This window comes from Ursus arctos, unplaced genomic scaffold (assembly GCF_023065955.2).
Source record: "Ursus arctos isolate Adak ecotype North America unplaced genomic scaffold, UrsArc2.0 scaffold_30, whole genome shotgun sequence".
Classification (NCBI taxonomy): Eukaryota; Metazoa; Chordata; class Mammalia; order Carnivora; family Ursidae; genus Ursus; species Ursus arctos.
In genome coordinates this window covers 19,353,087-19,371,969 of record NW_026622986.1, presented here as the reverse complement: position 1 = coordinate 19,371,969, position 18,883 = coordinate 19,353,087, and the positions used below count along the sequence as shown (strand labels likewise).

At 38.5% G+C, this 18,883-nt stretch overlaps 1 protein-coding gene across 1 annotated transcript in view; it reads left to right on the top strand.

Annotated features, from left to right (window-relative positions):
* The window catches only part of MALRD1 (MAM and LDL receptor class A domain containing 1), a 731,799-nt gene that overhangs the window by 407,247 nt on the left and 305,669 nt on the right, over window positions 1-18,883 (top strand). The window contains exons 28-29 of the mRNA XM_057304733.1: window positions 12,970-13,215; window positions 14,799-14,956. Of these exons, the coding sequence (XP_057160716.1) occupies window positions 12,970-13,215; window positions 14,799-14,956 (404 nt within the window). The remainder of the gene's footprint in view (window positions 1-12,969; window positions 13,216-14,798; window positions 14,957-18,883) is intronic.

Sequence of the window (18,883 nt, the reverse complement as noted above, 5' to 3'; positions counted from 1 at the left end):
GCTTGTTACAAAGTTTAATTCCCTTAATATCTTCCTTCTTTCTTTTCTTTTCTTTCTTTTTCTCTCTCTTTCTTTCTTTCTCCCTCTTCCCTTTCCTTTTCTTTCTTCTTTCTTTCTTTCTTTCTTTCTTTCTTTCTTTCTTTCTTTCTTTCTTTCTTTCTTTCTTTCTTTTCTTTCTCTCTCTCTCTCTCTCTCTCTCTCTCTTTCTTTCTTTCTTTCTCCCTCCCCTTCCCCTTCCCCTTCCCCTTCCCCTTCCCCTTCCCCTTCTCCTTCCCTTCCCTTCCCTTCCTGTCTTTCATTTTTGACCTGCAGTTTACAATATTGAAGATCCATGGGAGAAATTTATTTACAGCATGGTGTCAGGGAGTGCTATGTGTCTCCTAAGCAAATAGTGTGACTATCTTACAGATACTGATTTTTATAATTCTTTATGCCTCCCTTTTGTAATATTTTCAGAGTGATCTCATGGCCCAATTATTGTAACTGCGGAATGATTTCTGTGTACTAAGTTTGTATCTAGATTCATTGTACTAGTCCCTCTTTATGCAGGGCTGATTCAATTAATTTATGCATTTGGCTATTTCAATTCTTACTGAAAAGAAAAAAAATGTCAAAATACTTAAGTGTGTCTACACTAATCTCTGAAATTGTATTTATCCATTATGTGATATATATGTCAGCTTATCGTGCTTTAAACTAAGAGACAAAATGACTTGCCCTTGATTCAAGAGGCTGGAGTTCACCAGATGAAATCTTTGGGTGATTCTAACCATGTTGATTCCTTGATCTGTTTATCCTTGCACTTTGTTGGAAGATTCCCCGCAGAATCTGAATGCAGTGCTCTCAGGGTTCCCATGTTCAAGATAGTTACTACCCATTCAGTGCTAAACAAGGGGTCTCGGGTATTCTATCCCTTCTCCTTACCACGTAAAGGAATGAAACAATCATAATCATTCCATTATTATTTTAAGAGTCATGGGTGGGCACATCAACGAAAACAGTGGGCATAGTGTGTGAATTCACAGCTAAAACAGATATATGAGACTAGGGCTGTTAGCCCTTCCCTGAAGCATATTGGTTTGGGGTAGGTTAATTGGATTACATGTTTGAAAAGGTGAGATAAACTGTCCAGTCCTAGCACAATACCATGGTACATGTTCAGCGTACCAGTGGTGTCACTCTCATAGGGTGATTTTGAGAATTACGTGACATGATACACTGCAAACACCTACCACAGGGCCAAGCAGAAGTAAACACTTGATAATTAAGTTATAAGCTATTATTAATATGTTATTATCTTACTTTGTACATGTTTGATAAATTTTAATAAATTTAGGAAATTTTAAGTCAGATACATAGATGTAATAACCTTGGAAATTGCACTTTAGCTTTCTTATTCTTAATCGGTACATTTGAAAATAGAGATAACTAAAATTGTGGAAGCAGCCCAAATGTCTGTTGACTGACGAATAGATAAAGAAGTGGTATGTATGTATAATGGAATATTGCTCTGCCATTAAAAAGAATGAAATCTTACATTTGCAATGACATGGATGAAACTAGAGAGTATTATGCCAAGTTGAATAAGTCAGTCAGAGAAAGACAAATACCATATGATTTCACTCGTATGTGCAATTTAAGAAACAGACAAGCAAGGGGACAAAAAGAGAGACACAAACCAAGAAACAGACTCTTCACTATAGACAACAAACTGCTGGTTACCAGAGGCATTGAGGGGGGGATGCACTAAATGGGTGATGGGCATTAAGGAGGGCACTTGTCGTGGTGAGTCCTGTGTTATATGCAACTGATGAATCACTAAATTCTGCTGCTGAAACTAATAATACTCTATATGTTAACTAACTGGAATTTAAATAAAAACTTAAAATAGAGGTAACTATCATTTCTTATATGAGGATTAGAGATAATATTCATCAAGTACCCAGCACAAAGCACGGCATGTAGGAGGTGATGAGTAACTAGTAGTTACCATCATGACTAATTTTATCACCCACTTATACATTGTTCTGCAGTCATTTTTAACTACACCTTTTATACACATGCAAATGCATATATGAAATACTGTCACACGTGCATGCACAAAATATACCCTTCTGTATGTAACATGTGAATTATGCAACACACATATGTCATGTGTGTGTATAGACTCACACACGCGTGTGTGTGTACACACACACAAATACCGGAGAACAATTTTACCCTAGTTTGATGATACATGTTTTAAGGAAAGACAGCCCATATACTAATCCTGTTTCAAAAGACTTTTGTACTCTATTCGTTATGAATGATGTATACAAAGTAAAAAATATGTACATTGAAACAAATTCAAACCTAATTTATCCCAGTTAATTTGAAGCATAACTGGAGTGGTGTTTAGGCATACAAATACTTCGGGTTTGTTTTGCTTCCTATTAATAGAATTTAGCTTAGATGATTTGTTTTCTTTTATTTTCCCCTTTGAATTAGATAATTGTCTTAGCTTCATTACATAGAATTTGTTTTCACCAGGTTGGCAAGGTTTACAAATGGAAATTGCTTTGTTATAGATCAAATTATGCGAAGGCAGTATTAAATTGGGATTGCGACTGTAGAAGTCTGTTTGCAAACATAATAGGGAATCTTTGCCGAAAGTGTCAGAAATGTATATTTTGAACAAATTGAATAGCCACTGTTACTATCGAAAAAGAAGAAAGAAACTCAGAAATGTTTGTCATTTTCATCACAGCAAATAGTTCAGAAGTGATTGACTCTCTTTCTCTAATACCCTCAGTCTTGGCATCTCAAAGTTCAGCAATCCAAACACAGCTCTCTCCCTGTCATTTTTGTCCAAAAATCAAAATGCCAACTCATCTTCTAGTGAACCATCTCCTGGATTCTCTCATGTGCTCATGGATGTGTGCCCCTTCTCTTTGCTCTCTTCAGTTCATTCATTCATTTGTTTATTCATTCCTTTCTTTGTTCCCCAGCAAAATGCACAGTGAGCATTTTCTGAGTACATGATATTTTCTATTCCCAATGGGCCCTATGGACTAGCAATGGAAAAAGAGTCATTATGCACATAACCACATAGACAAATACAATGAGTGTTATTAAAGTTCTGTGAAGAAGAGCTGCCTGGTATTGCAAGAGGCTGTAATGGATGGCCCTGACCAATCAAGACTTTTTTGCAGAAAGTATATGTTGAGCTGAAATCTGCAAGATTTATAAAGAGAGATGTCTAGAGGCAGGTGGCCCAGCATATGTAAAGTATCTGTGATTGGAGGGGCTGCAAAAAGGCTAGTAGGTTTTTGTGGTGGGGAGTTGAAGGGGACCATGAGATGAGGCTGTAAAGGTGAGTAGAGTTTAATCTATGTCCATTAGTCCATTAACAAATTTGGTCTTTACCTTAACTCTGATAGGAAGCCATTTAATGAGGTTCAAGCAGCATAGTGATCCAGTTTGCATTTCGAAAAACATTACTCCATTTACAGAGTACAGTGTGAATTTCAGGAGGACTAACATGGAAATAGAGCTATCAGTTAGGAAGCTGTTTCATTAGTCAAGGAGAGACATGAATGTCCCTTGAGAAGTGGGTGATTCAAGAAATATTTAGAAAGTAAAATGGGACAGTGTTAGTGGTTGGTTGAATACGGGAAATGAAGGAGAAGCAGGGCTCGATGATGACTACCGGATTTCTTCTGAATTCCTTTACCACTACCTACCTTCCCTATTTGTTCTACCTTTTGTAGTTCATAGTCCACTATAAATGTAGTATAGATCTTAGATGTTTCATAGAGCGTTTCGTTCCTTATATTGACTTTTCTAAACTGTAATTTGGTTCTTCGTTAATTTCAGCATTTCCTCCACAGCCACCTGGAGTAGAGCGTGTTCGAGTCTTCCGTTTGCCATAAACTGTCAACATTCTTATCCCTCGGTCCAGGTTAATACTCATCAGAGGAGCTTTAGCCTGTTTTGGATTCCCCAACTATAACTGTATTATTTGAATCCTTTCTTTATCGTAGGTAGATGCCCTGGCATGTTATTTTTAAATAAAGCAAACGTTTATTTAAATACACATAGTATTATCAAAAATGGGCTAGGTTAAAAAAAAGTATTTTCCTCTGACTTCTGTCTTTATGTCCTATTTCCAGAGGAACTGATTATTTCTCATGTATCTTTCCAGAGACATTCATTAAACACCCCAGCATGGGGGTGCCTGGATGGCACAGGCTGTTAAGCATCTGACTCTTGGTTTCAGCTCGGGTCATAATCTTAGGGTCGTGGGATCGAGCCCCGCATCAGGATCTGTGCTCAGTGCAGAATATGCTTGAGTTTTTCTCTTTCTCTTCCTCTGTCCCAGTGGTTCATGCTCTCTCTCTCTCCCTCCAAAACGAATAAACAAATCTTAAAACACACACACACACACACACACACACACACACACACACACACACACCAGCATGTGTGTATGTTGTGCAGGTGTGTGTATTCCTCTTCCCACTTTAAAAATATTATCTTTTATTCTATATGCCAAAATAGATTTCAAAGGTTTAAAATATTTAAATATTTTAAAAAGAAAAAAATGAAATTGTACAGCAATCATACAGTACTAGAAAAAATACGGGAGAATTTTATTTACTATTGGATTGTCAAAAACCATAAAAGGAAAGACTGACCAATTTGTATAAAAGTACAAAGTATAATTTTCCTGAAGTGATTCTCATCTTGAGATTTATCCCTAGATCATACTTCTAGCTCCAGTTTTCTGTCTCATGGTAGTGGCTTTATTTGTGATGTCTTAGAACCAATTCTCCTTAAATACTCAAAGCCTCTATCAAGTACACTGAAAAACAATAAAATATTATTATACTTTACATTTCCTGGCAGCAGAAATAATTTACTGGACTGTCTTCATGTTATCCCTGATAGTTGAATTTGAAATTTCAGAAAATGATGATTTTAAATGATCCAGCTCATTACCTTACCTTTTTAAATATGATCCACTAGAAACTCAGGGTATACAAATTGTTCACCACCAAGATGTCAGTAATTTCCTCCAAGTCAGAATCATGAAGGGGTATTTATTTTTAAAAGGTACCTTTGGATTTCTTGGTTGAGTGCTTTTCCAGCATAGGATTAGAACTAGTTGAATGTTAGTGTAGCATTTCTTAATGGTTAAGTATTAAAACTGGGTAATTAAAAAACTGAGGAATAAACCATTCTTTCCGGAAATATCCTTTTGAATGAACATGACTGGCATTTTAGCATAAGTTTTTGTTGTGCTGATCAAGGTATAGAAAGTGTTCTTTGAATGTTTGAATTGCAACTCTTTGGAATGAAGAAGATGGAAGCTGCCGGAACAGTATTTGAGCCAATTTGCAGTTTTTTTCTCAGTGGAGGACTGAGCCCAGGGCCTAAGAAGCCTATAAATATAGAAACTGCTGGTTTTCATATGTTTTCCTTGTTTTCTTAACACAAATCCTAATTCCTCTACCTGTTTCTTTGTCCATTCCTTGAGACTACGGTCATCTATTTTATAGAATTTCTTTCCATGTGTTATCTCCTTTTGTGCTAACAGTAAGGTTGATGCCATGTGTCTTCACATTTTCAAGTCTTTGCTGCAAATTACTAAGGGGAAAGATCAAGAGGCTTAAAAAATAACAAATATGAAGGACTTTCAACTATTTCAGGATCTCCCAAAGCAACTGGTCTACCATTTTGGGGGGGGGTGGTTGTGGTTTGTTTTGTTTTGTTTTGTTTTGTTTTGTTTTGTTTTTACCTACTGCAAAAAGCCAAGAACAACCATAAGGTTTTATTTTCTAACCTTATATCCCTTAGAAGGGTTGGTTGCTCCACTCAACTCTCTTGCCATATAAATAGAATTGCAAAGTGAGAAAAAGAAAAGCAGCCCATGACATCTGGGACCTGGCCTGGTACTATATCATTTGGGCCTTGGTGTTGCTATGAGCTGGTGGTTCTTCTATTGAACATAAGCAATTTCACATAGTGTCCTCATCAGATAAAGCCACTCTGGAACCGTGGATCAAGATAAAAACAAGATCACTTTGTAATCGTGACTGAACACAGACAAAACACGACCCGTGTCTTGGCCAAAAAAATGACCAAACATCCCTGTATCTTGACTCATAGGAGTGTTTCCAACCTATTATAGCTTCAGCCTATTCTAGTCTTCCCTTTGTTAGATAAGAATCATTAAGATAGCCAATCACGTAATTATCTCTGCTCCCTGATGGCACCCAATCTGGATCAAAATTCCACTTTCTTTGACTCTCCCCAAAATAATCTACCCAAAGCCCTAATCCTATTAAGTCATTTCTCCTCCCTTCTCACTGAACTGTCCCGTGGTTCCCTGAGGTATTTGTTCTCCATCATTGAGACAAGTAATAAGTCCAACTTTTTCAACTACGGTGTGCCCGGTAGTCTCTGGCTAGGGGGCAATGATAAGACAGAGAAAATGGGGTCAAGACTGTAAAGTACCTGTGGGCCATTTTTAAGGACTTTGGCTTTTAATTTTGAGGGAGAGGGGAATGCCATGGGAGGATTTAATTTTTTTAACTTCCAAAATTTTATATTTTTAAAAAAATTTTATGATCATTTCCCATTCACAGAAATATTACAATAACACTACAGAATTTATACTTCACACAGATTTGCAGATTATTATTAGTTTACCCATTTGTTTTATATAAATCTTACTTCCAAGTCATTTCAGAGCAAGTTGCAGATACTGTCTCACCCTTTTACCTCTAAATAATTCATTGTCTGTTTCCTAAAATAGAGGATGTTCACCTACATGTATAATCAATTAACACTGATACAGTATTATTATTCAGTTTATAGGCCTCATTCATATTTTATCAACTGTCCCTAAAAAGTCCTTTATGTAATTTTTGTTTTTTTGCCTGGTTCAGGATCTAATCAGGGATCATACAGTACATTTAGTTTTTAAGTATTGTTACATTTCTTTACTGTACAGGAATTACTCAGCCTTTCTTTGTTTTCTTTGACGTTGATATCTTTGAAAAGTATAGGCCTTTTATTTTGTAGAGTGTCCCTCAGCTGGTGTTTGTTGGTTATTCCTTATATTTAATTTCAGTTCATTCATTTTTGGTGAAAATGCTGTATATTAGTTACCTTTTCTTGAAAACCCATTGATCATATATTTCTGAATCCACTTCTGAATGATATACCCTGATCCACTGATCACTCTGTCTATATGTAAGTCAATACCACACAGTGTTAATTACTATAGCTTTATAGTATTTATTGAAATCAGGCTTTGTGTATCTGACACCTTTTCTGCTAATCTAGGTGTTTTGCATTTTCATATACATTTTAGATTCTCTTCCTTAATTTTTACAAAATCCTACTGAGATTTTGACTGGGATTATATTGAAATTATAGATAAATGTGAAGAGAATTGAGTTCTTAACAACATTAAGATTTATAATCCATAAACCTGATATATATCTCTGTTTATTTAGGGTCTCTTTTCCTATCAGTATTTTGTAGTTGTCAGTAAAGGGCCAGATATCTATTTTGTTAAATTTATCCCTATGCTTTTGTGGTTGGCTCTTTTAAAGGACTTGTTTAAAATTTCAGATTCTAGTTATTTCTAGCATACAGAAATGTAATTGATTTTTGTATATTGATGTCATATAATCTTGCCAAGCTTATTTGTTATTACAAAGAGCTTTCTGTAGATTTTGTATTATGGTAAGATGAATGCAGTTGAGCACATTTATGCTTTACTTTCTTCGATAATTCCATCATCTCTGTTGTATCTATATTTGCTTTTATTGACTATTTTTTCCCCTGGTTATTGATCACATTTTCCTGCTTCACATACTAGTATTTTTTTTAATATTTTATTTATTTATTTGAGAGAGAGTGAGATCACAGAGGGAGAGGGAGAAGCAGACTCACCACTGAGCCCAATGTGGGGCTGTATCACAGGACCCTGGGATCATGACCTGAGCCGAAGGCAGATGCTTAACTGACTGAGCCACCCAGGTGCCCACATACTAGTAATTTTTAATTTGATGCTGGAATTGTGAATTCATGTTACTAAGTGTTGAAGCTTGGTACATTCCTTTAAAAAGCATTGAACTTTGTTCTAGAGGCGGTTAAGTTGCTAACAGTTCTGTTTGGTCCTTTTGAGGTTTATTTTTAAGTTTTTTTAAAGACAGATTTGGGATAGAAGTCAGCAATTTTTTTGACATTAGTATCTTTGAAGTATAGTTAAACATAAAATATTATATTATTTTCAAGTGACAACAGTTGTTTAACAATTACATGCATTATAAAATGCTCACCACGGTAACTGTCGTTACCATCTGTCATCACATAAAGTTATTGCAATATTACTGATTATATTCCCTATGTTGTACTTTTCATCCCTGTGACTTATTTATTTTATAGCTGGAAGTTTATATTTCTTTATCACTTTCCTCTTTGCAAATTTTCCTCTGTATTTTTTTTAACTTAGGAAACTTTAGTTTTTAAAGTAATCTCGTGTAAAAACAAGTTGAGGTTAAAAGAATATGTTCAGAGAGTGACTATGTTCAGCTTTGCAGGCCATCTGGTCTTGATTGCAACTACTTAACTGCCATTTTAGTGTGAAAGTAACCATAGATAATGTGTAAACAAGTGGGCATGGCTGAGTCCCAATAAAACAGTATTTACTTAAACAGGTGGTAGGCCAGATTTGGTCCTGAGATGATAGGTTGCCAATCCAACCCATGGTCTAGAGTCTACTTCCTTCTGAGTTACTTTGTCCCATACTAAAGTGTACCCTTCTGGAGTTCCTACTGAATGCCCTATGTATTCACCAAGGACTCTACATTCTGGCTGATAGAAACTCAAAGATATGTGGCCCTCTGTGAACTCCGGTAGTTTTTCAGCATATAGCTCCTAGTTATTATTCTTTTAGAAATTGTTCTCAGTTTCTCTTTTTGGATTTTATCCTACAAATATAAAAACTAGAATTCAGACGAAGATCTAAGCATGTTTCTGGATCTCCTTCTCTGTGTAGCACCCTTTCCTCCACCACCCAACATTGAAAATTCTAGCTGTCCCAGATTTGTTTCCTCTACTGCGTGTGACCTCATTTTCTGCTGGGCTGACCCTTTTGGAGTCACAGTCCAAAAGGTGCCTCCATGCAGAAATCTAGGGGTGATCATAGGGTGTGCCTTTTTTCATTTCTCTAAGGGATCACAAGCCTGTATTTCCTAATGTTCAATGTCTAAAAACACTTGTATATACTTCGCCCAAGTTTCTAGTTGTTTATTGCTGAAGGATAATTTCATACTTTATTACTGTTTCTTACTTTGTGTATGCTGGGAGCCAAAGTCTTCTTATTACTTACCTTGATTCTCAAATTGTCTCTGATTTGGCCAGTAGGTTTCTCTAAAAGCTGCCTCCTTAAGCCTTTCATCATAATGCTATAATGTTTTGAACACTTTATTATTTTCTGGTACCAAAAAAAAAAAAAAAATCTAGGTTCATCTTGAATTTTTTTTGTTCTTATCTCCAAACATACTATTTTCTCAAGAGGACCTGGCTCCTTTTAATGGGGAATAGTATTTAAACAGATTTTGGGATAGAGGAGTGACATTCAATTATGTTAAAATATCACATGGTTCTATTTTGTTTAATGGACCATAGGGGTCAAGGGTAAGGCACAGAGATCAGAAAAGAAAGCATTGTAATAAAATCACACAAAATGATAGTCGCTTAGTTGAAATTAGTAACAGTGACAAATTGTATATAAGTTATGAGATAAGTCTTACACACACACACACACACACACACACACACACACCTTGGGCCAAAATTTTGTTTGGCTGTTAAGACTGATAATGCCAATTGTACACTAAAAATGTTGAAAATGTCTATTACTCACATATTGAGGCTTTCTAGGACATCAGAGTAGCTCCAAGGCATGTCCAACAGTAGTTTCAGAGAGCAAGGAAAGGAAACTGACTTAGAGTTTCCCGGTGGTTGGAGGGTGCGACTGGGGTGAGATTTTCTGTGCACAGATTAGGGCATGCATGGTTTGAACCAGCTGCCAATAAGGGGAGCACCTGGGCTATCTTACTAGGTCTCCAGATGTGGGACACAAAGGAAGCGCTGTCAGCAATCAAGTCAAACATCAAAAAGTGGAGTCAGACCCTACTACACAGAGCTCCTTACAAGATTTGTTTTTCCTCCAAGGAACTGGGGCTATAAAATTGCCAGAAACACAGTTGAGGAAGGCTGTTCACTGGAAAAGTTTGGAGGCAAAGAATCAGAGTTTGCATTTCAGCAAGTTAAGCTTCAGATGTTTCTAACATTTATTTATATTGGAGGTTTTTTACTTTCATAATTTGTTCTTTTTTGTAAAAATAAACTGTCCACTAAGAAGGTCTCTGCCTAATTTGAATAATGTATTTTTACTAAAAATCAGTTACGTAATTTCATAAAAGCTTTGATATCAGAATCACTTAAAGATACATCCCCTCCCCATTTGTAGCTGATTTCTTTGGACAAGACAACAGACACGGAAAATAATTTGGAAATAGGTGACTAACATGAGTTGATAATTTTCCTTGATATTTAGCAAAAAGTGTTTTAGAGGTAGGACACATGATAGCAGTGAAATTGTCTTTATTAATGTGAAGGGCTTTCTGTTCAAAATAATCTTATGTAGTATTCAAATTTTTGTGTTTTTTTAATTATGTAGCTATTTTTTTAGAAATTTTAAATTATGATTATTCTAAAATATTAGCTATATCGATTGTGTAATATGTTGGGATATGTGATGTGTTTCCATTTAGAAACATGTTCAAATTACTTTCTTGTTTGTTTTAAAAGAATTAAGTTTTAGCTTGATTCAGTCTCTTTGGAGAAAAGCATCTTAAGAGCCAGTTTTGTTTTTACTCCCCAAACAAATTGGAATTGACAGAATCAATACAAATGCCAACTTGTGTAAAATTAAATGATCTAGTAATTTCGCAGGTTCTCAATAGTCCCATGAGAAATAATGCATCTGGTAGTCAACACTACCATTTTTGTTCCTTGGTGGTCTGGTCTTGTGGTAGTTGACCTGGATCACTGCTCTTCTTTTCAAGTCAATAGATTTAAAAAAAAAAAAATCAGAAGACAATAGACCTGGGTCCAAATTGCATCTCTGCTCTTGAAAAATCATCAAGTGATTTAACATCTATAATCCTCATTTATTTTCATTTATAAATGAAGGTTAATGTATGTGTTCTCCATTTCTGTGTAGCTCAGAAATGCTTTAATGTTATGATTCTGAGTCAAGCTCTGTGATTGAAACATTAAAGGCCTTTTGCCTTACCCCCAATCTGCTAAAGCTGAACTGGGCAGCTAAATAAAAATAGTTTAATCCCACGCTGCAAGAAAGGAAAATGTTAGCAATTAACCCAGACAAGAAAGTTTTGTTAGAGGCAGAATGCATGGTTGAAACTTATTTTCAAAGGCTTTGCAAGTGTAAAGGGCATTTAATTAGGCAATTTTGAACAAACAGTCCAGAAACAGCTTAGCACACAAAATGGCTGGAAGCCTTCAGAACACTGGTCTTCTCCCCAGTGGTTTCTACATGGCATCCCATCCATCTCCTCCCACTTATCCCCTCTTAGCCATCTATTTTCTAGAATGTGGGACTGATCCAGGACAGGAAGCCTTCTTTATGAGACTTTATCAGCAGTTTTCAGCTCCCAGAACACCTTCTAGTGAATCCCTGAATCACCCCCCCAGCTCTAATCCACACCAGTCCTCAGCTACCAGACAACCCCAGGCCATGGAAGGTACCATGTAGAAATAAAATAGGGAGGCATTATCAGTTTCTGTACGTACCAGATGGGGAAGGCAGGAAGGAAGAAAATTTCTGGTACTGTAGTGACATAGAACAACTGGGGAGTAGATATCCCAAGTTGGATCTTTGCACCATTTTTTCCACTTAAATATTGTTACCCTGGTGTTACACCCTATTGTAATATTGGAGCACGATAATAATAATACCTTAAATATGCATATTGAACGACTTTGTCATTTCCAGAGCACTGTGTTTCACTCATTCATGTATTTGACTAATGTTTTCTCATCACCTACTAAGAGCCAAGCTCTGTTCTAGGCACTGGGGGATCAACAGCAGTCTCTTTCATTCGCTTAACTTCTCTAGGTTGTACTATTCTTTTCTCTCTTTTTTAGAAAGAAACTACACTCATCAAGGGTAGGATGATCCAAGTCTCATAGCTGAGAAGGATCAGTACCAGAGTTCAAACTCAGGTCTTCAAAACCGTTGCTCTTTATTTTACGCTTTGTGGGGGGAAAAGACAAAACAACGAGAAATAAAACTTTATTGTTCACATTTCTTTGTAGGGAAATTGTTTCTAAAATTCTAAACAAGTGACAGATATATATGCATTTTGGAGAAAAATCTGCTTTAGAAAGTTGAATATTACTTATATATTCATACCCCTGCTGTGGAAGTTTTATATATATTTTTGGTTTCTGATAAATATTGAAATGCATGGGTAGTAATGGAATGTATTTCCAAATACACCATAATACATAAGCTCTTAGTACCCTAAAGATTTTGTTTCAGGATAAAAAATGCAAAGCCTCACTGGCTTTCAGATCTAATTTATATCCTTGAATTTAGCTTATAGGAGATGCTGTATTTGAGGAGACTTGGGGTACTTTCCTAGATCAATAAAATGGTGCTTGATTTTTTTTTTTTTTTTCATTTTGAATAGTCCATGTGAGTGTTCTATTGGCCAGAACCCTGCAGGGATCAGGAGAGAGAGATGGGGGTCAGATAACTCACACTCCTAAGAACACCATATCTCTTTATAAGTTAAAGCGAATCCACTCTTACTAGCTTTTAAGCTCAGTGATGTGTTAGTAGCGTTCCCTCATCTTCGTTTATTTTCCGTTTTCTAGGTTCCTGCCCCCCTGGCTATCGGGAATGTCAGAATGGCCAATGTTATCAACCAGAGCAAAGGTGTAATTTTGTAGATGACTGTGGAGATGATACGGATGAAAATGAATGTGGTACCTCCTGTACTTTTGAGAACGGCTGGTGTGGCTGGCAAAACTCCCTGGCTGAAAACTTTGACTGGGCTTTGGGAAATGGCTCTCATCGGAGCCTAAGACCTCCCAAAGACCACACACTTGGAAACAAAAATGGTAGGTTGTGAGGCTTTTGCAGCAATTCTAACCATATTCACAGTCAGCATCTCGTTGTCTTCCCTGACAGCAACTGGAGAGCTCTGGAAAGACTACCGTGGGGCCATGGCAAGCGAGTCAAACATTTGATGAGAATATTTGTCTCTTGGGACTGCCATCATGAAGGACCAGAGATGTAGACCACAGACATTATCCCACAGTTCTGTTAGCTAGATGGGTGGAATCAAGGTGTCAGCAGAACTGGTTGCTTTTGAGGGCAGTGAGGGAGAATCGCCTACTCCATGCCCCTCTCCTAGCTCCTGGGAGTCTCACACATTACTTGGCTTGTAGATGGCATTCTCCTGTGTCTTTCCATTGTCTTCCCTCTCTGCACGTCTGTCTCTGTGTCCAAATTTACACTTTTCATTACGACACAGTCTTATGTGGAAGAGGGCCCACCCTGATGTTTTCATTTTAATTTGGTCATCCACAAAGGCCCTACTTCCAAATAAGGTCACTTTCATAGGGACTGGAATTAGGACTTCACCATCTTTGTGGGGAGGGGCATAATTCAACACATAACCGGGAGTAACCAAATTTTAATATTGTTCTGATAACTGTAGATAGATGATAATGTATGCTGCCAGTGGGCACCTTTCCTAAATGACCCATGTTTATAATTAATGACCCTGAATTCTGCCTCTCATTGAATCATTAGTATATCATGTAGCTTTTCAGATTCTCAAATTTCTCATCCGCAAATGGGTAGAATCCAGTTTTCCCTGTGTACCAAGCAGAGATTAGAGAAATGAGATGATACGTATGAAGGGAAAGCAGGTTTGGAAACTATGGAGGGTAACATGCAGATTTACGGTAAGGTCACACATGTCAGACATGTTGGGAATGCCTCGTTTTTGCAGTGGGTAGATGAGGTCTTGTCTCAGACTCATTGGTCAAAGGACAAAGGAGTTAGCAGAATAAAGAAAGGACCCTGAATTCCTGGAGGCTTCAGAATAGGAAAGAAGGTTTCTAAAGAGTAGCAACTCCTCAGGCCTATGATACAACAAAATCCTCCAAGGCAAATTGACCACACCAGAGAAAGGAAGGTCTCATCTCCATGCAAACACTCAGTGGTACATGCATAAAATATTTCGAGTATTTGGATACATAAATATAAAACTCAGTATCTTCCATGTTACATATTAAGATTCTCAGCATTTTATTTATGTACCCAATAGATGACTGAATTTTTGGAAGTATGTCGTAATTCCTTTTTTATTTTTCATAGGAACTATCTTGTTTTGCAAGAACTGTCCATTAAACGATTTCTGTAATTATCTGTTTGATTCGGCAGCATAAATATCGTGTCACATCAGTTAATCTGCATACTCTGAAGTGCTTTGCTCAAAGCACAGACCGTTAGAAATTGTTCTGTCAGTGAGCTAGAAGCAGGGCTATTCCATGTTCTTTCTGTTTCAAATGGAAATGCCTTTGGAAGCTCATAGTCTATGAAATATAATTAAAAACCCTAACGAAGATGGAAAAGCTAAAATGATCCCCTCGCTGTGGTTTCTGTCCTCTCTGAACATTGTCCTTCTTCTTAGGGCACTTCTTGTATCTGGAGGCTACTCCAGTGGGCCTTCGGGGCGAGGAAGCGCACCTCAAGAGTGCCATGTGGCAAGAATCCAGCGCTGCCTGCACCCTGAGCTTCTGGTATTTCATATCTGCAAGAGCCACGGGGGCCTTTCAGATCCTCATTAAGGTAGGTCCTTCGTCCGGGATGCCTCTGAGCTCAGCGAAGTTTCCTGCAGGCAGCCCGTGGCCAAAGGGAGTTTTCGCAATTCGGCTGACTTGGCCAGAGGAAGCTTCCTTTCATCAAGGGGAGCTTCTCCTTTGGCTCAAATGCTCTACGGGGTTATCAACGGGGCATGGGAACTAGCTTTGAGCTCAACATCATACCCCGTGGTTATCCCTGAGTCCTGGAGATTCCTTTTATGATAACATTTAGTCGAAGACCCACAAATTTCTTCTCGCTGTTTCGGCATTTCCTTCCCTCTCCTTCTCAGTAAAAGAAAATAGATTATTTGTACATCTGAAGGGAGAGCAACTCTCTGTTTTAACTCCTGTATGAGCCGTCATGAAGGGAACTAATATTAGACATTTTGGTTCTAACCACGCCATGCAAAGGACTGAACCGTTCAGAAGAATGATCAAGGTGTGATTACATTGAACTGCTAATTAACTGTGACACAATAATGCATTTTCTTAGTGAGGATTATTTGGATATTTCTGTCAGGGCTTTAATTTAGTATAACAAAGTGACAGTGTTCGGGGAGCAAAATAACAAAGTAAATATTAATATTAATAAGACTTGGTTCATATACCTTTGCTCTTTGGCAAGTTAAAACAGAAGCAAAAAGGAGATGAGTGTGCATGTGTGTGTGCGTGCACGTGTGCGTGTGTGTTCATTTCGAGAATCTAGTTAGAGTTCTGAGAAAGCTGACTTTAAAAACACGCTCTAGAGGCCACTGCTGTTTTATCACACGCGAGCTTTGCTGAAGTGCCCTCGCACTGTTGGAGAGCGCCTGACTCGAATACCAAAGAGCTCCAGTGTGGGAAGAGCTGATGGCTGCCTAGTCCGTGTTTTATCCAAAGCCTGAGTTAACTTTATAAGTTCGGGTTCTTCTATAATCAGAAATGCCTGCCTAATAAAATACATGCAGCAAATACCGCAGTGAGTTATGCTTATATTTAAATAGAGAAGCTTACATATCATGCTTGCAGTTCTCACAAGAGTCTTCTGCTCGTACACTACTGAACATGGTGCTTGGTTATACAGCAGAGGATTTCCCACTCTAAGGATTTCGCTCCACTTTGTGGATTTTGCTGTTAGCATTTGCTTCCCTCATGTTCACCTTTAATCTCTCTTACCTCCCAGTGACAAACTTTATATTACTCTGAAATGTAAAATGAAGCTATTTTACGTCATGAATCTTCCTGTGAAATCAGGTTGAACCCCTGTGGTTCTTCCAGTTGATTCCTGTGGGCATTTAACAGCATTTTTAAAGAACTATCTTCCTACCATACTTTTAAAAACACATGGTTTAAAAAAAAAATGCACACTTATCCCCCTCTAGTGACATTTATTGCAAAAGAGAAATCTTTCATCGTGTATATTGATTTTACATTCAGGGATTTAGGGCAATCTTTCTATTTTGGGAATTAATATGATACATATATTTTTTTAAAGATTTTTATTTATTTATTTGACACAGAGAGAGAGACAGCCAGTGAGAGAGGGAGCACAAGCAAGGGGAGCGGGAGAGGAAGAAGTAGGCTCCCAGCTGAGCAGGGAGCCTGATGTGGGGCTCGATCCCAGAACGCTGGGATCGTGTCCCAGAGCTGAAGGCAGACGCTTAACGACTGAGCCACCCAGGTGCCCCTATGTTACGTATTTTTGATCAGCATTACAAAGTACTTCTTGGGCTGCGCTCTGTGTGGTATCATGCTGGATTTTAACCTGCTCATTAAGTTGAAAGCATCCTAGCCAGATGGCAAACACAATAGGGGCAGGGATTCTGCCTTTTATTTCTTTCTTTACTTCTCTCTTTTGAAATGGTCTCAATTTATGCATGTGTTGCCTCTGGCTCGGTCTCCCCTGTCTATTCTCAGGAATGTCTCCTTCTGTGTTTTCCTCTTTTGCCTCCATACCAAACCTAACACAATCTGGCAGATTCAGCTTTTCACAAAACTTTCTTTGACCACTTCTGCCCACCACGATTACTCCTTCTTAGAGTGTCCCTCACAGCTCCAGAAAGTCTTCTTTCTCACCAAAGGTTCATTTATATTTATTCTATTTCAACAGGTAGGTCATAAAATCTTGAGAGCAAGACCTTAAAGTTGTAGCCTTTATATCTCTCTGAGCTCTTCACAGAAGGGACTGCAGGAATGGAGAGGTGTCCCTCCCAGAGCCCACTGTCAGGCTCAAGGCACCCCTTTTTGGGACAGTTCTTATGAAGGAATGACTGTTATGGGTTGCATGCACAGCAATAAATTCTAGTCTGGGAAGGAGGGGGTGGTTCAAGATGACAGTGTAGGAAGACCCTAAACGTAGCTCCTTCCATGAACACAACAAATTTATAGCTACGTCTATAATAATTTTCCTCTGTAAACAAACAAACAAACAAACAAACAAACAAAAAAACTCCGAGAACTAGATGGCTAGCATTTCCACAAGAAAAGACAAAAGAGACGCTTGGAGAAGGACAGGAGAGGCAGACATATATCCTCCTGGGACCCTACCCCAGAGGCAGTGACCCCACCAATTGGGAAGGATCCCCCAAATTTGGAATTCTCCCTCAAGGAATGAAGGGCTTGTTCCCCACATCAGGCACCCTGACCTTGAGGGCTAGCACCAATAAGATGAGCCCGCCAAATGTCTGATTTGAAAAATAAATGAGTTAAAGACCAAGAGAATCATCTAACTAAAAGGAACATATACCCCACTCTACAAGGGCTCACATGCAAACCTACTCACACTGAGATCTAGCACAAGAGCAACTACTGAAAAGTACCTAGATCATAAGCAGCGGAGATCCACTTACTAATTTTAAAATGACTGCCAGGGAGGCAGGAACCTGCAGGGACTTTATCCAGGGATGGAAGTGCTGGTGTGTGCCATTTTTGTCACTCATCCTCACTTCCTGGTGATGGAACAGATGTGTGCCATTTTTGGTGTCCTCCCTCCAGCTAACACATGGAGGGCATGGTCTGCACTCCCCACCACATAACCAGGCTGGGAGAAGCACCCCACGTTCCACTCACCCTGTGCATTATCGGAGCTGCAACAAGGCCAGCGAGTGCCAGGAGCTGTCTTCCCCATGCAGCAGCCAAGCCACAACCAGGACACATGAATGCCCTGAACCCCGCCCACCCTGTGCACAATGGGGGTGGGTAAGTGATGTGAGCCCTGATCTCCCTGCACAGCAGCTGTGGCCCTTTCGTAATAGCCCAGATTACTCCCGCAGCCCGTAGAGTGCCTGGTTCTGGTGGCCAGGGGAGATGGTGGTTCTGGATCGCATGGAACAACTCCTACATAAGACCACACTTTCAAGACTGAGGGGGGTGGTCATTTCACCTAATATACAGAGAGAAATAGAGAGAAGCAAAATGAGGAGAGAGAGGAATTTATTCCAAACCGAACAGCAAGGAAAATCCTCAGAGAAAGACCTTAATGAAACTGAGATAAGCAACACTCTTAATAAAGAATTCATAGTAATGGCCATAAAGATTGCTCACTGATCTCGGGAGAAGAGTGGATGAACACAGCAAGAGCTTCCACAAAGAGGTAGAAAATAGAAGAAAATACCAAGCAGAAGATAAAACTGCGCTGAGAAATACCCTATAGGGGTTCAACAGCAGAACGGATGGAATAGAAGCATGAATCTGTGAACCAGAAATACAGCACTGGAAAACCCCCAATCACAGCGGGAAAATGAAAGCAAAAAAGAATTTTAAAAAGACAGGATGCCTTAAGGGACCTCTGGGACAGTATCGAGCAGAATAACATTTTCATTATAGCAGTCCAGGAGGAGGAGAGAGAGAAAAAGGGCCAGAAAAATTCTCGAAGAAATACTGGCAGAAAACTTCCCTAATTCCGGGAAGGAAACACATATTCAAGTCCAGAAAA